The following is a 21,745-nucleotide window of genomic DNA, read 5'->3' as shown; positions in this document are numbered from 1 at the left end:
AATATACAGCAGATGTGTTGGCTAAGAAAGGTCATAATGTAACACCTATAATATTCCATTTGGATTAATTTTATGTGTGTATGTACAGAGATGTACATTACAGAGAAACAACAAAATGTTAACAGTGGAAAAGCAAAGTTACCAGAGATGGGAGGATTTAGGATAAATTTCTATTTCATATCTATCTTTTTCAGTATTATTTTTATGACTGAACAAGCTATTTTTATTACTGAAAAGGTAAGTCTGGGGCTTTAACATACAAAACAATGTAACTAGCACTCTTCTTCAAATAACCAAAACAGTAGATATGAATGCCTGAACTAAGTATTAGTAATAGAATGGTAAAACCATCAACAGAAATCTTAGATTTATTTCATCAAAGACAGGTCATTTCTAATTCCTTCTTTCTTAGCATCATTCAAGAACACTGAAGAAATCCAAATAAGTTGATTACTTTCTTCATAATTTTTATTAACTAACCCCAAAATGAAGTATAAAATCAACAATAAGATGGCTGCTTTAAAATTCTCCTTGAAGAGTAGTAGAATTTTTTAAGAAGGCAAATAATTCAAACTCACAAGTTAAAGAAAAGTTCTAAAAGTCTCAAACAAAAAGTATGATTAAGATTTTAATTGATGGAAGCATAAATATAATTTTTTCACATCCTTGGAGTCATATGTCACTCAATGTGACATGACAGTGTTGGCAAAACATCTACTATAACCTGGAGGAGTAGAGAAAAAAAGTGCTTCATATATCTAATAGGATAGCATTTAGCTCTCAAACTGCAAAGCCCTAATTAAAATGCCTAGCTATCGCACTTATTTTCTAGAAGCAACCAACCATACCAAGCTGCATTTCTTACACCTTATATTTGAAGAACTAAAGAAAAAAAAAAAACTTTTTTTATTTTTAAAAAGCTACATAAACATCCTAAAGTTAAACTTTCATGAATGCCAACAGAAAAAAACTGCTTCCCATTGTTGGTACTTAATATTTATATCAATATTCACTTCTTTTTTTTTTTTTTTTTTTTTTTAAAGGTTTTTATTTATTTATTTGACAGAGAGAAATCACAAGTAGATGGAGAGGCAGGCAGAGAGAGAGAGAGAGAGAGAGAGAGAGAAGCAGGCTCCCTGCCGAGCAGAGAGCCCGATGCGGGACTCGATCCCAGGACCCTGAGATCATGACCTGAGCCGAAGGCAGCGGCTTAACCCACTGAGCCACCCAGGCGCCCTCAATATTCACTTCTTAAAACTAATTTTCATTCTGTGCTATCAATGTAATGATTTGCCTTACAGTAGTTTTTCTGGTTTTTTTCAAGACTGGTTTTTTGACACCTATTATGGTAAATCTTTTTCTTTCTTTCTTTTTTCCTTTTCTCTTTGTGGACAGCCTCTTGCCTTAAGTCTTCCTGGCAGACTAGTGAGATGTCACAGGTGTGCAGCAGCCATTAACACTTATATAACTCTTCCCTCCCTTTTCTCTGCCCCCTCCCCCAAACTCTGCAGGCCTTGGAGATTTGGATACTTTACATACAAACAAATGGACCAATACAATATGAGCTAGGCCTGGCAATGACTAACTTAACATCACACAGGGAGCAGTGCCCAGGAATAGATTCCGAGTCAGGTGAAATGAGTCTCAGCACACCAGTCTGCCAGATAATTACATGACCCATAAATTGTACTAGGGGCATGATGCCTGATCGCCAAGTTCAACCAGCAAAAATATGGAACACTTCACGAATCTATGTGTCATTCCTTGCACAGGGACTATGATAATCTTCTGTATCATTTCAGTATTAGTCTATGGGCTGCCGAAGCGAGCACTACGGTAAGTCTTACTTCTACACCTCACACTTAAGATACGTAGCCTGAATAATTTTGATAATGTATCTTAGAGCAGATAAAAAAATTATACTCTCCAAAGAACGGAGAAAGGTAATACAGGTTTAAAGAAAAGACAGGAAGAGAAAGAGAAGCAGGAAAATTCAAGTGGAAAAAGCAAGCAACAATAGTGAGCAAGCAGACATGGCAACCAGAAAAAAACAGGTTCAGAATCAAATCCAGAGGTTAAGAAATGATGGATAGAAAATACTCTGGTAAGTAGGAAAAGGAAAAATAAATGAACCAAGAAGAGGAAAACCTAACAAAGAAAGAAAGAGAACAGCTCATTTCACTTACATGAATTCAGTCAATAAAGACAAACACACATATAAAACTAACCTGGTTTTCCTCCTGCACAACTCTATACTGTTCCTTCCAAATAGTGATTTTGGAAGCTTCATCTTTTCTCAGGGCTCGTTCTTTCTTCAGCTCTGGGCTCCAGAAAGTCTTGATGCTATTCATTGAAGAACTTAATTTGCTCTCCTTTACTTCCACATCCTTCCGCAAGAGATCATTTTCCCTTAATACTTCTTTCAGCTGCGTCTGCAGATCCATGATTGTATTATCTCTTGCCTGACGAAGAGAATGAGGAACAGTGGATGCCATACTCACAGGAGGGAGGTGATGCTCTCCAAACGCTATGGTGTCACTAGCAACCCCACTGCTAGCTATATTGGGGCTACTGCCCATAGCAGTCATCCTGACACCATACGGCAGACGTCCCCCAGAACGGCCAAGTGTCATGGTGCTTTTAGGTGTTTCTGAACCCACATTTTCATGGTCACTTAGGTACATAGGGCCAGATGTGGCATAGGCAGCATTTAAGGACTGGATATTCTCCATTGAAAGGGTTTTCCCACTGCCACCTCCAACACTGCTTCCAGAACTCCCTCCTGTACTATTGGTTCGACGATGACCCAAGCGAGGGGAACGTGGAAGCCTAGGTGAACGCCCAGGGCTCTGGTTGCTCGGTTCCACCTTCCCAACTGAGCGAGCACTTCCATACATGGTTGCAAGATGAACTTCGGTGCCAAGAAAGGTATAAAGCAGAAAGCAAAATATGAAATTCTGTGAGGTTTTTGATGGCTCTAAGTCTGCTTAAGGCTAATCAGAAGTAACACGTCTTCGGCTGTCCCGTCTTGAAGAAATACCTTACACCATATCTGTAATGAAAAGATCACACATTATATCCCCCAATAATAAACATTTGCCTCTCAGAAACTTTTCATTACCCCACCCTTTCTATCATCTATTTATTCATGCATTCAAAATTCATGCATTACAGCATGAATTTTACTGTAAACATTGTTTTTAACAGTATTTTGCATGTATGTCTCAAAACTGAATACTAAAACCATGCCACGCAAGTGGAAAGAAAAAGAAATAAGAGGCATAAATACTAGCAATGAAAAGATAAAACTCAATGTTTGATCATACGATTTTCTAACATGAAAAGCCAAGATCATAAACTATTAAGTTAACAGAAATCTACAAATCGGTCAGATACAAGATCAACATATAAATATCAGTACTTTCCCTGCACATTAGTAATAACAATTAGAAAATGCAATTTAAAAAGAAAAATCCCACTCACAATGGCAACAAAACCATAAAAACACTTTGGTATAAATCTAATAAAAAGGTCCAAGTACGAAATACTTCATATCCCAATAAAAATCTCTATAGGATTCTCCAAATAACTCAACAAGCTGACTCTAAAATTTTAAAAAAAAGAGTACAGGTCTAAGAATAATCTAAACAATTTGCAACAGAAGAACAAAGAAGGAAGATGTTCCCTAAATAGCAAGATAAATTACAGGTCCGTGATCCTTTACTTGCAATCCAAAAATCATAAAAAAAAGTAAGTCTTGTTTCTTCTTAACCCAGTTAGCAGCAAAACCTGACTTGATATGGTATGAGGTCACTTTATTGTTTATAGGTATTATTCATACCTTGTTAAGAAAACAATGTATATGATTACAGGATACTACATAATGTCCACTGGGTATCAGGGGGAAAAATCTGGACTCCAAACCACATCTGACCGCCAGGATTTCTCATAAGGACTCACAGACTTTTAAAGCTATAGTATTTAAAACTGCATAGCACAGGTTCAAGAACACAGCATAAATTGTATATATAAGTTTAGTATATCCTAGTATATGGACTTTCAAAAGAGTGAGGAAAAGTCAAATTATTCAATAAATGCGGTCTGAACAACTGGTACTCTTGGAAAAATAAATTACATCCCCACTTCACACAGTACACAGAAATAAATTCTATGTACATTAGAGATATAAATTTTGGGTTTTTTGAGAGTGTGTGTGCAAGTGCATCGTGAACAGGAGTGGAAGGCAGTGCAGAAGGAGGAGAGAGAGAATCCCCAGCAGGCTCCATTCCCAGCATGAAGCCCAAAGCAGGACTCAATCTCATCTCCCTGAGACCATGACCTGAGTCGAAATCAAGAGCTGGATGCTTAACTCACCGAGCCACCAGACGCCCCAAAGATATAAACTTTAAAACTATCAAAATTACTGGAGGAAAACTCAGAAGAACACCATTGTGAACCTGAGTTAAGGTAGGGCTTCTTAAGTAAGAAACAAAAAGCAAAAACCATAAAGAAAAACAAATAATAATTGGGGCGCCTGGGTGGCTCACTAGTTAAAGCCTCTGCCTTCAGCTCAGGTCATGATCCCAGGGTGCTGGGATGGAGCCCCACATCCGGCTGTCTGTTCAGCGGGGAACCTGCTTTGTCCTCCCTCTTTCTCTCTCTCTCTCTCTGCCTGCCTCTCTGCCTGCTTGTGATCTCTGTCAAATAAATAAAAATTTTAAAAAAATAATAATAATATATTTAATTATGTCGAAAGGGCAAAGTATTATACCAAAAAATACCTTAAGCAAAATTACAAGAGAAACAAAAAACTATATCAGGAAGCCATGGAGGTCTAGTTTGTTTCTTTTTGAGAGAAGTGTGGTCAGTAGATAGCTGTGATATGTGTTTTTAAAATTGGTTTTAATTATTCTTGTAGAATATGAATAAGTTTTTCTTCAAAAAATTTTGAGGGCTTTTTTTTTTTTAACAGATTTTATTTATTTGTTTGACAGAGGGAAAGATCACAAGTAGAGAGGCAGGCAGAGGGGGAGGGGGAAGCAGGCCCCCGCTGAGCAGAGAGCCCGATGGGGGGGATGTGGGGCTTGATTCCAGGGCTCTGAGATCATGACCTGAATCAAAGGCAGAGATTTAACCCAATGAGCCACCCAGGTGCCCCCCAAAATTTGAGTTTTACTGTATTATGAATATAAAGTGAACCTAAAGCTTCCATAAACATTTTGGCCCCAACCCTGTCTTACAATACAGGTTCCCATCCTTCTTTTTTTTTTTTTTAAGATTTTATTTATTTATTTATTTGTCAGAGAGAGAGAGAGAGAGAGAGGAGCGAGAGTGAGCACAAGCAGACAGAGTGGTAGACAGAGGCAGAGGGAGAAGCAGGCTCCCGGCTGAGCAAGGAGCCCGATGTGGGACTCGATCCCAGGACACTGGGATCATGACCTGAGCCGAAGGCAGCCGCTTAACCAGCTGAGCCACCCAGGCGTCCCGGTTCCCATCCTTCTTATCATTGCTCTTTCAAAGCTGGCATTTCCCTATATGAATTCTTAATACATGTTGTAATGGATCTTTACACATATATGGATATATTTTTCACCTTCCTGATATAGTACCAAAGAATTGCCTTAGATCGAGTAACAGGCATCAGCACATTAAATACTTTTAAAAAACCCACTGTTAAGTAGAATTCTTTTTTTTTTTTTTTTAAGATTTTATTTATTTATTTGACAGAGAGAGAGATCACAAGTAGGCAGAGAGGCAGGCAGGCAGGCAGAGAGAGAGAGGAGGAAGCAGGCTTAGCAGAGAGCCCGATATGGGACTCGATCCCAGGACCCTGAGATCATGACCTGAGCCGAAGGCAGCGGCTTAACCCACTGAGCCACCCAGGCGCCCGTTAAGTAGAATTCTTAAAAGCGTTTCTTCACTGGGGAATTCTTAAAAGTGTTTCTTCACTGGGGCACCTGGGTGGCTCAGTTGTTAAGCATCTGCCTTCAGTTCAGGTCATGATCCCAGGGTTCTGGGGTCGAGCCCTGCATCAGGTTCCCAGCTCAGCGGAAAGCCTGCTTCTCTCTCTCCCACTCCCCCTGCCTTGTATTCCCTCTCTTATTGTCTCTGTCAAATAAATAAAATCTTAAAAAAAAAAAAATGCTTCTTCACTAAAAATACTACCCAAATAACTGACATGTCAAAAATAGGATTGTAAAGAAAATCCACACACTTCAGTCACACTCAAACAGGTTACTCTTCAGAAATATGAATACAGAATATGTTCACAGTCTCACCTTAACATTATTAAAGACAGCCCCAGTGTAACAACAAGCAGAAAAGAAAATACACAGAGCCTGAAACTTTAAGGTTCCATCTCAGAAACAGCAATAGTACACCAAGTTCGGAAACTGCAATATTCTACTAGTAACATTAGGAAATTCCTCTCCAGGAATAACCTAGCTTAAGAAGTAAAAGTTTCTTTCCATGCTTTTTTTTTCACTTTTAAAGTAAGCGGTACGCCCAACATGAGGCTTGAACTCACAAGCCCAAGATCAAGAGTCACGCGCTCTACTGACTGGTTCATGATAAATCTGAACTGTGAGGCAGGTGACAAGTAATAACCTACATATTACTGTTTGAATTTTATTTCAAGATCAAAGAGAGATGCAAAGCTTTTTCTTTTTTAAAATAATCTGAATGCTGTTAAAAATAAGAGAGCCATTCATTATCCAGAATACCTTAAGTGAGCTAACACTGAATATTTACCATATGTCAGGCATTGTGCTAAAAATTTTATAAGATCTAATTTAATATTTAAAAGCCTCCCATAACATAGGTACTATCATTATCTCCGTTTCAGAAATGATGCAGGTAAGGCTTATGGGTGTTAAGTGACATCTAAAGTCACACAGCCATTAAGTAGTAGGGTCAAGATTTGAATTAGGGTGCCTAATTCCACAGCCCTGGAGGCTCTTATCTACTCTGCTTAACCAGGATCATCTGCTGATGAGAACATCTCAACTGTTCACAGGATATTAAAGTCTTCCACAGTTTTAAGGCAGTGTGTCCTGCTAATCTAGTACTCAATTAAGGCAATTATAGGTGTTCCAGGTATAAAGCTTAAATAATCACACTAATCTTTCTATTAAGGAGAAAGTCTTCTTTATAAGATGGTGGGCAAAAGAATAAAGTAAGTAAAACTAACAAAATAAGTAGTAATAATAATTCAGAGTCTCCGGAATCGTGACATCCGAACACTAAACCGGCACATTCAAGAAAAATATTCCCCACTGTGCTTTTGTGCAGAATTCTATTTTCGTGTAGTCAAGTAACTAAATCACACTGAATAGGCTAAGATCCAATAACAAATATTCCCTTATGTTTTCAACATTAGCAGGTGCACTCTAATGTTCAAGTCACTTTCAGATCTAAAATGGCATTTGCATGTGGAGTCTTTGCTATTATCAGAACTATAGCCATTTACAACAAAAGGAAGGAATTTACTAGCTCTGAATTCCTCACATTGACTTTTTAATCTCATGGGCTTCAGGGAATATAGTGTTCAAAAATTTTTTTTCTTTTAAAAATATGTCAGACACACAACCACAAAAATAATAACTCTTGCACTTTAAACAACTGACAAAAAAGAATTCTGACCAAAAAAAAGTTACACAGTATGATTCCATGTATGTAGAATTCTAGAACTAATTTATTATGACACAAAGCAAATCAGTGCGGGATGGGTTGGGAAAGGCATGGAAAAAAGGAGGAGGATGAAATTTTCAGGGTGATCCAAACGTTCATTATCTTGACTGGGGTAATGGTTTCACAGCCATATACATTTCAAAATCCATCAAATTATATATATATTTTTTAATATTTTATTTTTTTAAGTAATCTCTATACCCAATGTGGGGCTTGAACTTATAACTGCAATATCAAGAGTCACATGCTCTTCTGACTGAGCCAGCCAGGCACCTCTCGTCAAACTATATATTTTAAATACATTCAGTTTAGCATACATTAATTATATTACAAAAATTTGAAAAAAAATTTCACATTCCAAACTCCCTTGTCCTTGATTAATCCAAAGAAACACCTTCACTGATTATACAACTGGAATCCTGATTGCTGCTGGATAAAATCATGCAGCTGTACAGTTTGAGCCCATAATGTTGTTCCCAGAGTCCTTTAGTTAGCTTCCTATCCATATTTTGTTAGCTCCCTATCTACTATCTGTTGTGGTGATTATTTCAAATCTTCTCCCTCTGCCTGCCAAACAGAACACATGAGTCTCCTGGGTCAGAGACCAAAAGCTTTATTACTCACTGCACAGCTAACAGTATGAGCATCCTGTCTGCACTGGATGTTAACCTGTTAACCCCAAGTCCAACAGGTGACAAGAGGGGCCCAGATAGATGCTACACATGCAGTGGGTTTGCACTGAAGCTAAGGATACTGAGTTTTGGGAATCCACCACTTTAAAAACAAGCAGTAAAAGCCTGCTCTGTCCCCTTGGGAAACATTACCTGAAGGTGGCTTGCTGCATACAAAATCCTAAGAAATGGCCCAGGTTAAGAGCACTCAGGGCCTTGTATTCTTAGCATACCCAGCAAGGCATGCACGAAAGAAAAGAAACATGAATGACTGCTCTCCTGACAAGTCTTTTGGTAGTTTTAGGGTATCGCCATAAATTCTTTGATACTGCTCCCTTTAGGAAGGAAAGCAAAATTCCCCTCTCTGTGTCTCTCTGAATGTGAACTGAACTTAGTGATTTGCTTCTGATGATGTTTCACTTCCAAGAAAACTCAGAAAGGACAATGGGGTTTCTGTCTTGGTCACTGTTTTGGATCCCTCATTTTACAAGGACCTAACTGCCATTTGTAAGGATATTCAAGCTACCCGACAGCTACATAGTAAGAAATTGCAGCCTCCTTCTAATAGTCATATGAGATAGCTTCAAAAAAGGTCTTTTATGGGGCGCCTGGGTGGCTCAGTGGGTTAAAGCCTCTGCCTTCATTCAGCTCAGGTCATGATCCCGGAAGTCCTGAGATGGAGCTCTGCACTGGGCTCTCTGCTCAGCAGTGAGCCTGCTTCCCCTGCTCTCTCTCTGCCTGCCTCTCTGCCAACTTGTGATCTCTGTCAAATAAATAAAATCTTAAAAAAAAAAAAAAAAAAAGTCTTCCAACCCCAAACAAGCCTTCAGATGACTGAAACCTCACAAAGTATCTTGAGCCAGACCCTTGAGTCAGCCATGCTCTACATAACAACTGTAAGATGTTTGGGTTTTTCTAATCCAGTAATTTTTTTAACTTTTAATACCACAGAAGAAACTGATACAGAGTTGTTCCTGAAATCTTTGTTCGGGGTGAGGGGCAGCATATGTACACACTGCATCACAATTAAAAGTGTATTTCTTTTTGTAGGCTCTAAATAATTCTCAACACCATTCCCTAAGATCCTTTCAGGAAGTCCATGAGTATTATTTTCATAATACTCTGATATTTGCCTTTTTCACTGTACACTCTTACAAATGTATAGTATTGTCTTTCAGAGGCTACAAGATATGTGATATATCCCGCTGACAACTAACAGAATGTATACTTGTATATTCTTGTGTTTTAAGTTTTTCTGAGTTTTACTTCTTTTTAGCTTTACTTTCTAAAAGAGTAAATAGTAATAGATATAGCCTACATAAACAAAAGCTATTTATAGTCCTCACTGATTTCAAGAGTGTAAAAACAAAAATTTAAGAACCGCTGCTCTAAAATTTAAATATAACATGAGCACACCTACATACTTCCTTTGATGGCTTCCCAAAATAAGAATTTAAATTCCTTGGCAGTGCATGTAAGATTTTTTATGATTTCAGTCTTGCCTACCTCCCTAAGCAGTTAACTGCTTAACCACTCTTTTCTTTTTTTTTCTTTTTTTTTTTTTTTAATATTTTATTTTTATTTACTTGACAGAGAGAGATCACAAGTAGGCAGAGAGGCAGGCAGAGAGAGGAAGGGAAGCAGGCTCCCCGCTGAGCAAAGAGCCCGATGCGGGGCTTGATTCCAAGACCCTGAGATCATGACCCGAGCTGAAGGCAGAGGCTTTAACCCACTGAGCCACTCGGGCACCCCTTAACCACTCTTTTCTCATGTGACAACCATGATCAAGTACCTGCAATTTCCTGAAATACCATGCTCTCTTTTTATTTCTATGACCTTCCTCTTCCCCAACAACTGCTAACTACTTACTGCTCATTCTTCCAAATTAAGTCCTACATAAACCCTTAAATACCTCAGTCCAATTTAGGTGCCCCACGGAACCAAGGGCTTTCAAAATAATGTACCCACAATGTTTTAATTAATTGCTTCCTTAAAGGAATATCCTATCTCTGAAACATAGCACAGGGGCGCCTGGGTGGCTCAGTCACTAAGCGTCTGCCTTCAGCTCAGCGTCCTGGGATCAAGCCCCACAGAGCCCCGAATCGGCTCCCTGCTCGGAGGGAAGCCTGCTTTTCCCTCTCCCACTCCCCCTGCTTGTATTCCCTCTCTCGCTCTCTGTCAAATAAACAAATAAAATCTTAAATAAATAAATAAATAAAACCTAGCACAGTGCCTAATACAAATCAAATATGCAATGTTTGCTGAATCCACAAATTAACCTAAATCTGAGTGCAATTCATTAAAATAGTTCCTATATAAAGAAGGTGGTAGTAAGGTTGAAATTAGTTGAAGGAAACTGAATGCAATGTAAGACAAATATAATGAAAGCCCTTTTATCATTTCCTTCATGTTAGTAAACTTCATTTTTAAATTGTAACCAGATTCCTTACATTGACAACCTCCTTCTCTATTTTGTATAGCTATGTATTTTTGCCCTCTAATAAATGCCCTTGTACTGAACAGTCAAGATTTCAATTTCTTAATTAACAAACTGTTCTTCTTAGATGAACAAAAATGGGAAATCCTGTAGCTACGTTTTAATTCCAAAAAGACACCATAAGCTCAATAAGAATAGACTAATACCTCTCATTTTATAAGAAAATTAAGAATTCTCTCTCCCCTCCCCAACACACACAGAAATCATCTGTAGATAATGTGCCTATGGATACAACACTGCTTTTTTTTTTTTTTTTAAGATTTTATTTATTTATTTGACAGAGAGAAATCACAAATAGGCAGAGAGGCAGGCACAGAGAGAGAGAGGGAAGCAGGCTCCCTGCTGAGCAGAGAGCCCGATATAGGACTCGATCCCAGGACCCTGAGATCATGACCTGAGCCGAAGCAGCAGCTTAACCCACTGAGCCACCCAGGCGCCCCCAACACTGCTCTTAATACTGAAAAATCTCTAATAAATTATCTGTCAAGTGAAACTCATTTAAGTACTTTAAATGAGTTTTCTTATCATATATTTTGTGTTTTTAAAAATACTAAAAAATATGAGGACAGCATTTAAATCTCTGCAAGTTTACCCAGGCTTATGTTTAGAAAAATGTTCTAAAATCTAATTTTGACAAGAACATTACTAGAAATGTGGTTTATCTTAAATTTAGTGTTTATTACTAACATAGTTTCATCATCGAATAGTATTTCCATGGTCCCATAAAAAATTACAATTTTTACTGAGTTTCTATTTTCACCAAACAAGCATTCTCAACTGAAAAACAGCCTAAAAAGCCTCAAAATAGTGGGTTTCCCTATCAAGATAAGGTTCAGTTTGTTCTCAGAAAATAAAATCAAGAAACCTAAAATTGATTGTTTTTGTGATATACACTTATAAGCAAAGAATTTTTTAGAAGTATACAAAACAATCAACATTTAAAATAATTACGTTTACTTTTAAAACAATTGTCATTTTAAATTTTTTTTTCAAAGTTCCCCAAATGAAGTAGAATGACAAAAATTAAAAATACAATTCCACTCTAAAAAAAATGAATAAAAATTTAAAAATAAAAATAAAAATACAATTCCGTATCATTAAGCAATAATGCTCAGAATACATACACAGCTTTTATATTATCCTCCTTATCACTGTTGCTCTTTTAATTTAAGCATATTAATAACACTGTGTTCAAGTATAAAACCAAAAAATGTGACCTGAAACCTTCTGGGAAGTAAATATAAAAATGTGCAGTAACAAAAATGTAATGCATAGACCTTATATACATTTCATCCTAACAAGCTCCCTGTGAAATAATTCTTACTGTACTCCTGAAGCTTAGTAATGTAGGAACTAGTGGGAAAGGCTTGGGCTCCACTATTAAATGTGTAACATTAAACAAATAAATGAAATCTGTCAGAACCTCAGTATCCTCATCTATAAAATGGACATAGTATCCTCAAAAGATAGCTAAAAGGACCACCAAATCAGTGAGTAAGTATAAAATACCAATCTAGTTCTTAGTAGGTTTTCAATGTTAGTCATTACATTCTAGAATTCATCTTACACATGCTTTCACACAAGTAGGAAAATTGAGTAAAGTAAACTGAATTCTTTGAAATAACAGGACTCTGGTAATAGTCTAAAATTATGGTAATACTTTAAATATATTAAAAATAATAACGTAAGTCTGCGGCACCTGGGTGGCGGCTTAGTCGGTTTACAAGCATCTGACTCTTGATTTCAGCTCAGGTCATGATCTCAGCGTTGTGAGATCGAGCCCTCCACCATTCTGCACTGGGCATTGGAGCCTGCTTAAGATTCTCCTTCTTTCTTGGGGCACCTGGGTGGCTAAGTGGGCTAAAGCCTCCACGTTAGGCTCAGGTCAGGTCCCAAGGTCCTGGAATCGAGCCCCGAATCAGGCTCTCTGCTCAGTGGGGAGCCTGCTTCCTCCTCTCTCTCTACCTGCCTCTCTGCCTACTTGTGATCTCTGTCTGTCAAATAAATAAATAAAATCTTTTTTAAAAAAATAAAAATTAGGGGCGCCTGGGTGGCTCAGTGGGTTAAGCCGCTGCCTTCGGCTCAGGTCATGATCTCAGGGTCCTGGGATCGAGTCCCGCATCGGGCTCTCTGCTCAGCAGGGAGCCTGCTTCCTCCTCTCTCTCTCTCTCTGCCTGCCTTTCTGCCTACTTGTGATCTCTCTCTGTCAAATAAATAAATAAAATCTTTAAAAAAAAAAATAAAAAAAAAAAAAAAAAAAAATAAAAATAAAAATTAAAAAAAAACAAGATTCTCCTTCTCCTGCTCCCCCAACTCAAAAAAAAAAAAAAAAATCAAATCTGTATGTAATAAGAGATATAAGATATACAAGATACATTTTTTTAATTTGTAAGAAAAATACAAGGTGTGATCTCTCTCTCTCTCTCTCTGTTAAATAAATTTAAAAAATGTTTTAATAAATAAATAGGGGAGCCTGGGTGGCTCAGTGGGTTAAAACCTCTGCCTCTGGCTCAGGTCATGACCCCAGGGTTCTAGGATCGAGCCCCCACTGGACTCTCTGCTCAATAGGGAGCCTGCTTCCTCCTCTCTCCCTGCCTGCCTCTCTACCTACTTGTGATCTCTATCAGATAAATAAATAAAATCTTAAATAAATTAAATAAATACATAAATAAATGTAATCTCTAAAAAAATTAAAAGAAAAATACAAGTCATGAGGAGAAGTGGGTTTTTACACTTTCTACACTGATTGAGGTTTTAACATGAATATGAATTACTTTCATAATTTAAAAAGTAATATAGACCCACACATATATGGACAACTCATTTTTGATGAAAGTACAAAGGCAGTAACAGTAGAGAAAATGAGGCAATTCTTCCCAGAACAGGAGATCTGAACAGTACATCCATATAGCTTCCACAGTCCACCCCCTACACTGCACAATTACTTCTCTGCACAGGAACAGGAAGCACCTTCTCCATGATTCTCACAGGCCTCTATTTTTAAGGGGAATCACAAAAGAGGAAGGTACTGAATAAATTACAGATGCTGTCTCTCAAGAACACAAATGGTACTCTTCTCCTTCTTCCACTAATTTCATCCTATTTACAGGTCTTAGTGGCTTGCCTGATGGCAACCCAAACTTTTATTCCCAAGGGGCTAACCTCTTGAGGATCATGTTTATCTCAGGCCAGGGTTACTGGAAATGTCCATCCAGTTAAAATGGGGCAAGGGGAGGCCAGGACACCTGGGTGGCTCAACCGTTAAGTGTCTGCCTTCAGCTCAGGTCATGATCCCAGGGTCCTGGGATCAAGCCCTTCATAGGGCTCCCTGCTCAGCGGGAAGCCTGCTTCTCCCTCTCCCACTCCCCCTGCTTGCCGTTCCTTCTCTCAGTGTCTCTCTCTGTCAAATGAATGAATGAATGGATAAATAAATAAATAAATAAATAAATAAATAAGATGGGCAAGGAAGTACCAAAAGGTGCCCAGCTGGATCACCTACTACATATATTATTCCCTGTCTCCATTATTTTCATAATAGGGAAAAATTACAATCTAAATGTCCAACAATGGGGCACTGACTATATAAGTTAAGGCAAAAATATAAAATGAAATACCATCTGCAATAGGTTGAATAGTGTCACCCCTAAATTCAAGTCCATTAGGAACCTCTGGATGTGACCTTATTTGGAAATACAGTCTTTGCATATGTAACCAACTTAAGATAAATTCATACTGGATTATGGTAGGCCCTAAATCTAATGACTGGTGTCTTTCTATGAGAAAAGAGAGATTCAGTCCCAGAAACACACACAGGAGATGGAGGTGGAGATGGAACAGTACAGCTACAAGCCACAGAACACCAAACATTGCAAGCAGCTACCAGAAGCCAAGAAGAAGCAACCAGTGAGTTTTCTCTCTCAAGCTTTCAGAGGGAGCAAGGCCTGCCTACACTGACTTTGGACTTCCAGCCTCGAAGACTGTGAGGGAATAAATTTCTGGGTTTTTATATCACCAAGTCTGTGGTAATTTGTTATAGCAGACCTAGAAAACTAATACACCATCTCATTATAACTGATGATGTAGCTCTATACTTAATGACAGAGAAAGATGTCTGTGATCCATTGTCAAACCAAAGAGAAAAAATAAACAGTTACAAACATAGACTCTACCTGAGTTTGTTTGGTTGGCCAGGTCTTTTATGAAGTTTCAGCAGGATGTACAACTCTGGGTAGAAAGATTTCTACTGGTGATCTCACTTTCTTGCCAAACCACAGATTCTTTTCAAGTGCATACCATTTTTTATAATCAGGCCAAAAAATAAAACTTTTTCAGGAATGGGTGGTATAAAGATATCCAACAGAAATGGTATACTGGCATAAGATGAATCCCTAGGCACTAGAAATTCCACTACCACTTCTAAAATAAAGCCAGAATGGTTTCTTCATAGTCAAAAATCAATGGACTCTGTTTACTTTCACTGCATTTGACCCTACTGCCCACTTCTATCTTGAAAGCCTTCAGGGACTTTCAAGTAGTCTCTCTAATACTACTCTTCTGATTCTACTATCTCTCCAAGACAATCCTTCTTTCATACCTTTCACTGGCTCCTCTTCCTCTACCTATCCTTAAGACACTGATATGTACCTTATAGCTCTATGCCCAAACATGTTTTACCTCCTGCTACTTCACTCTCCCTGGGCAATCTTATCCACAGCCACTGTTTCAACTCACTTCAACTATCACCTATCTTAGTCAGGTACTTATTTTAGTTTAGGTTATCTCAATCAATATTGCCAACTCTGGCTTCCCCCCTGGCCTGTAGACTTCTATGACCAACTACTTACCATATAGATCTACCAAGATTTCCCATCGACAACTCAGCAGTTCTAACTAAGCATACATTTTCCCTAAAACATAAGCTTCTATGTTCCCTACTTTGACAGAATTCATTTTGATGCCTCCTTTTTCACTTCTCTATTCAATTCTCATTAACTAAATAATCACTGTGTACCATCAATTCTTACCTTTCTAATATATTTCCTTTCCATCCCCACAGCTACAACCTCAACCTGTTTGGCCAGTACTACTGCAACAATCTCCTAAACAGCCTACTTACCCACACAGTCTTGCCTCTTTCCAAGTTGCTGATGTTCCTTAATTTTATTTTCCCAGCCCAACATATTTAAGGGATATGACACATTACCATCAATAATAGTTTACTTTGATAGACATTATCAAATTGAGGGTGGGAGACATACTAAAAAGGCCAGGCAGTCATTTTTCATTTTGAGAAAAGCGCCATATTCTAATACCCTGTGTTTTCTCCCTCCATGCCCCACTGAGAATCAATACACTTTTCTTGGTAAGCCTTTTCATTTTTGCGTCAGCATTTTTAAAATGAGCTATAATTCACGTATCATAAAATTCATGAGTATAGTTGTATTTAACATGTATAGTTCAGAGATGTTTTTATATATTCACAAGGTTGTATACATTATACCAATAAGTGCAAAATACTTTCATCACTGCAAAAAGAAATCCCACAAACCCATAAGCAGTCACTCCCCATTTTTCATTCCCTAGGCCCTGAAAACCACTGTCTCCATATATTTGCCTACTGTGGACATTTCATATAAACAGAAACATACAATGAGGCCTTCTGTGTCTGGTTTCTTTCACTTAGCATTATGTTTTCAAGGTTCATTCATGTGTAGTATATCAGATTTCCATTCCATATAATGATTAGATAATATTTTGTTCTACGGAGGGGCGCCGGGTGGCTCAGTAAGTTAAAGCCTCTGCCGTGGGCTCAGGCCCGTATCTCAGAGTCCTAAGATCAAGCCCCACATCGGGCTCTCTGCTCAGGGGGGAGCCTGATTCCTCCTCTCTCTCTCCGCCTGCCTCTCTGCCTATTTGTGATCTCTCTCTGTCAAATGAATAAATAAAATCTTAAAAAAAAAAAAAACTAAAACTAAAAAAATGTTGTTCTTTGGAAATTCTATATTTTCCTCATCCATTCATCAGCTGATGGACATCTGGGTTCCTGCTATTATAAAAAATCCTACTATGAACATTCATGTACAAGTTTTTGTGTAGATATACTTTGCAATTCTCTTAAGTACATGCCTCAGAGTAAAATTATTTGAGCAATATGAAAATTCTATGTAACACCTGAAGGAAATGTAACAGTTTACCTTCTCAGTGGCAAAGTATGAGGGTACTAATGTCTCCACATCTTCATGGACACTTTGTATTATTCATCTAGCCATCCTAGGTGGTGTGAAGTGTTAACTTAATGTGATCGTGATGTTATGACTTTTTATTTAAATAAAAATCTTCAAAAAATTATAAGAATGTTTGGACTCAAAAATATTTAGTGTCCATTTTGGTAATCTATGTTACTAATATGTTTATACTTATGGCATTAAATATTACTATTAAATAATACATGCATGTAGAAATAAAAATTCAAATAATAAAATTAAAGTCTCTCCCTTTCTGTCCTTCTCATTGCAGATAACCACTTTTGACCATTCTACATTTAAGTCTAGTTTAACTCTAGATAAGTAATTTTTTTTTTTTAAGATTTTATTTATTTATTTGACAGAGAGAGATCACAAGTAGGCAGAGAGAGAGAGAGGAGGAAGCAGGCTCCCTGCCGAGCAGAGAGCCCGATGCGGGGCTCGATCCCAGGACCCTGAGATCATGACCCGAGACGAAGGCAGCGGCTTAACCCACTGAGCCACCCAGGCGCCCCTCTAGATAAGTAATTTAAATAACTCTAAATTACTTAACTTTTCCTTCATACCTATTATTACCATATGATATGCAATTTGTTCCACTTCTCCCTTTTGAATTGCCAGCCTCTTTCACTAGAGTGAAAGCTCCATGAGAACAGTAAAATCTCCACTTTTTGTCCACTGCTGTACCTCAGCACTTAGAATGGGGCCTACCATATAAAAGGTAGGTGATAAATGTATTAAATGAATGAATAAATATTTTTTTTAAGATTCTACTTATTTATTTGACAGAGAGAGAGAGAACATGCCCACACTCAAGCAGGGGCAGCTGCAGAGGGAGAGGGAGAAACAAGCTTCCTGTGAACAGGGAGCCCAAAGCAGGGCTCAATCCCAGGATCCTGGGATCATGACTTGAGCCAAAGGCAGACGCTTAACCAACTGAGCCACCCAGTGCCCCCCAAATTTAAACTCTTAACCTCCTACCACCTATCTCAGTATACGATAAGGAATCTAGGTTTCCATTACACCCAACTTCCTCACATGAATCACTTTTTTTTTTTTAAAGTAGGCACCACACCAAGCATGAAGCCCAATGCAGGACTTGAACTCTCAACCAAGACCTGAACGGAAAGCAAGAGCAGATGCTTAATCAACTGAGCCACCCAGGTGCCCCTCACATGAATCACCTTTACTGTTATTTTTACAATGCATACTGTCAAAATATTTTTACAATATGCATTGTAAAAATACATTTATTTTCTGATCTATAACTGTCTTCTTTTGTCTACCAATCAACTCTAAAAACAGAAAGCCAATTAATAGTTTAAAATACGATGACAATGTTAACATTACTCACTGCAGAACCAGAGAGTAACAGGAACTACAGAGCACATGTAATTCTGCCTGCTCCCTTCCTAGGATGCACTAGAATTTATGAATACTTCCTTTACGTGTTTTTTCTGTATTTCTTACTATACCATACACTCCACGAAAACAGGATTTTAATACAAACACATACCTTAGTCATTAGTGCATCACAGCATGCATTCAGTCACTATATGGTTATAAACAGATGGACAGAGTTGTGGAAGGAAGGTGAGGGGAGAAAAGAAGTGGAAAGATCAGGCCATCAAGAATATGAAAGCCAGGGCGCCTGGGTGGCTCAGTGGGTTAAGCCGCTGCCTTCGGCTCAGGTCATGATCTCAGGGTTCTGGGATCGAGTCCCGCATCGGGCTTTCTGCTTAGCAGGGAGCCTGCTTCCTCCTCTCTCTCTCTCTGCCTGTCTCTCCATCTACTTGTGATTTCTCTCTGTCAAATAAATAAATAAAATCTTAAAAAAAAAAAAAAAACTATAAAAAAAAACTATAAAAAAAAAAAAAGAATATGAAAGCCAATCTACTACAGACATTATGTACCTTTTTATAATATCCATTCACCAGCACCAACATGAGACATAGTTAAGGTGAAAGCATGAATCTATACATCCTATAAGCTCTACCAGTCCAGCGACTATCAACTAAAGGTTAAATTAGAGTAAGAAAGTAGTATCCTATCTCTGTAATTTTACAATTTTTACAATAAACATGTATTGCTTTTACTATCCCATTCTCTTATTTTTAAAACCCTTCTCATGTATATGAGGGACAGGTTAGATTTGGGGTTTTCTACCATAAGTTCTTTAGTAAAAGCTCCTTCTGGAAAATTTCAATTTTCATTCCTATCAGGAGAAGTGGTTTTTTGTATCCCTTAGCCAGAACATACAGATGGCCATACAGAAGTAGTAACTATGAGAATAATCTACTTCAAAGCCTCCAAAAGGAACTAAAATGCTGCTGAAACAAAACCTTCAAGGAAGGTGATAGAGGCATAGCTTGTGGAAGTCAATTCTTTGTGACCTAGAGTTTTTCTTAACATCCTAAATCCTTCCCATATTCAGACTTCCCATAAACAGACTTCCCCCTTTGTGGAGACCAAATCTCCACAAAGTCTTAAAGTAGAATAACAAAACAGTTCAGACCTGGCCACTACTACATATTCACCCCACAAAACTTGTCAACCAGGTTAGGAAAACCATAAAAAGAATACCAGAAAATTCCAGAAATCATTTTTCCCCATAAGAAGAGCACTGGTACCAGTACCTACATACATACTGAGGGAAAACACACTCCAGTGCACCCTATCCCACAGACACCCATACACAGGTTCTCAGAATCCTGGAGTACAACCAGAAACCTAAAAATAAAAAGGCTTCCACACACAATGATTGTATGTCAGCCTTTAATTCTCACTCTTCCCACAAATAGCTACAAGCATAACAGGCAACTGCAAACAATAGTCTCAAAGCTTTCCTCACACATTAAAAAGATAATAGCGCTCTACAACCTGAATCTCCAAAGGAACACCAAATATTCATAAATCTAAGGAAAGGAGAAAATCCTTTAAAAGCAACATAGTAACCTATTACAAATTAATTACAACTGCCATAGATGTGCTTTGCAATATCTGCAACATAAACTAGAAAATACATCACCCATTAGCTATTTAAAGCATTCTGTGTGAAATTGTGACTAAATCTCAAAATTACTAGTCCAACCTGCTGTGATGGGTTATATTCATGAGTAATTAGCATTTATAATCAGAAATGAACTGAATGTTTCAAATACTGTATTTCAACATTTGTAAGGTTCTGTTCATTTTGTCAGAGGGCTATAGAAGTCACTAGGGGCGGGGTGCCTGGGTGGCTCAATGGGTTAAGCCGCTGCCTTCGGCTCAGGTCATGATCTCAGGGTCCTGGGATCAAGTCCTGCATCGGGCTCTGTGCTCAGCAGGGAGCCTGCTTCCCTCTCTCTCTCTGCCTGCCTCTCCATCTACTTGTGATTTCTCTCTGTCAAATAAATAAATAAAATCTTAAAAAAAAAAAAAGTCACTAGGGGCAAGTATGCTGCTATCCTAAGTACTTCAAGCAAAGATTAACAAAACAAATTTTAAAATCCCATTCAAGTACAATTTGGCAGAAACAATCAAATGCATTTCAAGTGTGCATGCCCTCTGATCTACTTAATAGTCTCACTTTTAAAATACCACAGGTTTGGGATGCCTGGATGGCTCAGTGGGTCCGGCCGCTGCCTTCGGCTCAGGTCATGAACTCAGGGTCCTGGGATCGAGTCCCGCATCGGGCTCTCTGCTCAGGGGGGAGCCTGCTTCCCTCTCTCTCTCTGCCTGCCTCTCTACTTGTGATGTCTCTCTGTCAAATAAATAAATAAAATCTTTTTAAAAATAAATAAATAAATAAATAAAACGCCACAGGTTTAAGCATATATGTGCAAAGATGTTCAATTATTGTATGATCTGTATGGCAAAGAGAGAAATCTCTCTTTAGTTTCTACCAAGAGACTAAAAAATGATATTTACAAACTAGAAAATAAAATACTGCTATTACAAAAAATTCCTTGGGGGCACCTGAGTGGCTTAGTCGGTTAAGCGTCTGCCTTGGGCTCAGGTCATAATCCCAGAGTCCTGGGATCCAGGCCCACATCAGGCTCCCTGCTCAGCAGAGAGCCAGATGTAGGGCTTGAGCCCAGACTCTGCCTGCTGCTCTGCCTAGTTGTGGGCACTCTCTATGTCAAATAAAATCTTTTTTAAAAAATTCCTTAAATCTGTATCTGACAACCTCTATAAAGACATCTGATACTTTTTTTTTAAAGATTTTATTTATTTATTTGACAGACAGAGATCACAAGTAGGCAAAGAGGCAGGCAGAGAGAGAGAGAGGGGAGAAAGCAGGCTCCCTGCTCAGCAGAGAGCCAGATGTAGGTAGGGCTTGAGCCCAGAACCCTGGGATCATGACAATAGCTAAAGGCAGAGGCCTAACCCACTGAGCCACCCAGGCACCCCCATCTGATACATTTTGAAGGAGAAAAGAAGCTTACAGAAGAACTGTATAATACAATCCCATCAGTATACAAAAGGTTATATATATGTATGTTTGCATATACACAGAAATGATCTGGATAGTAAGAAGTTATTTCTGAAAGGTCAGATAGAACTATTTTTTCCCTTGCATATATACTTTTTTTAATCCTTTAACAGTGAGCATGTATTACTTTTACACACATAGACACACACACACACTCTCACTATAAACTTAA

At 38.2% G+C, this 21,745-nt stretch overlaps 1 protein-coding gene and 1 non-coding gene across 16 annotated transcripts in view; both read right to left on the bottom strand.

Moving 5' to 3' along the window:
• ERC1 (ELKS/RAB6-interacting/CAST family member 1) overlaps nt 1–21,745 on the bottom strand; it is a 558,286-nt gene that overhangs the window by 514,726 nt on the left and 21,815 nt on the right. For all 15 annotated transcript variants that reach the window (XR_006604246.1, XM_045071559.1, XM_045071558.1 and 12 more), the window contains exon 2: nt 2,229–3,052. Coding sequence is in view for 14 of the 15 variants with exons in the window: in XM_045071559.1 (XP_044927494.1) it covers nt 2,229–2,897 (669 nt within the window). In the remaining variant the exon portion in view is untranslated. The remainder of the gene's footprint in view (nt 1–2,228; nt 3,053–21,745) is intronic.
• On the bottom strand, nt 1,727–1,832 carry LOC123389673. Its single transcript, XR_006604304.1, has one exon. It is a non-coding gene; the product is annotated as a U6 spliceosomal RNA (small nuclear RNA).

This window comes from Mustela putorius, unplaced genomic scaffold, assembly GCF_011764305.1.
Source record: "Mustela putorius furo isolate JIRA1106 unplaced genomic scaffold, ASM1176430v1.1 tig00003988_pilon_pilon_pilon, whole genome shotgun sequence".
NCBI lineage: Eukaryota > Metazoa > Chordata > Mammalia > Carnivora > Mustelidae > Mustela > Mustela putorius.
The sequence above is the reverse complement of the archived record's forward strand: the minus strand, read 5'-3'. Positions and strand labels throughout refer to the sequence as shown.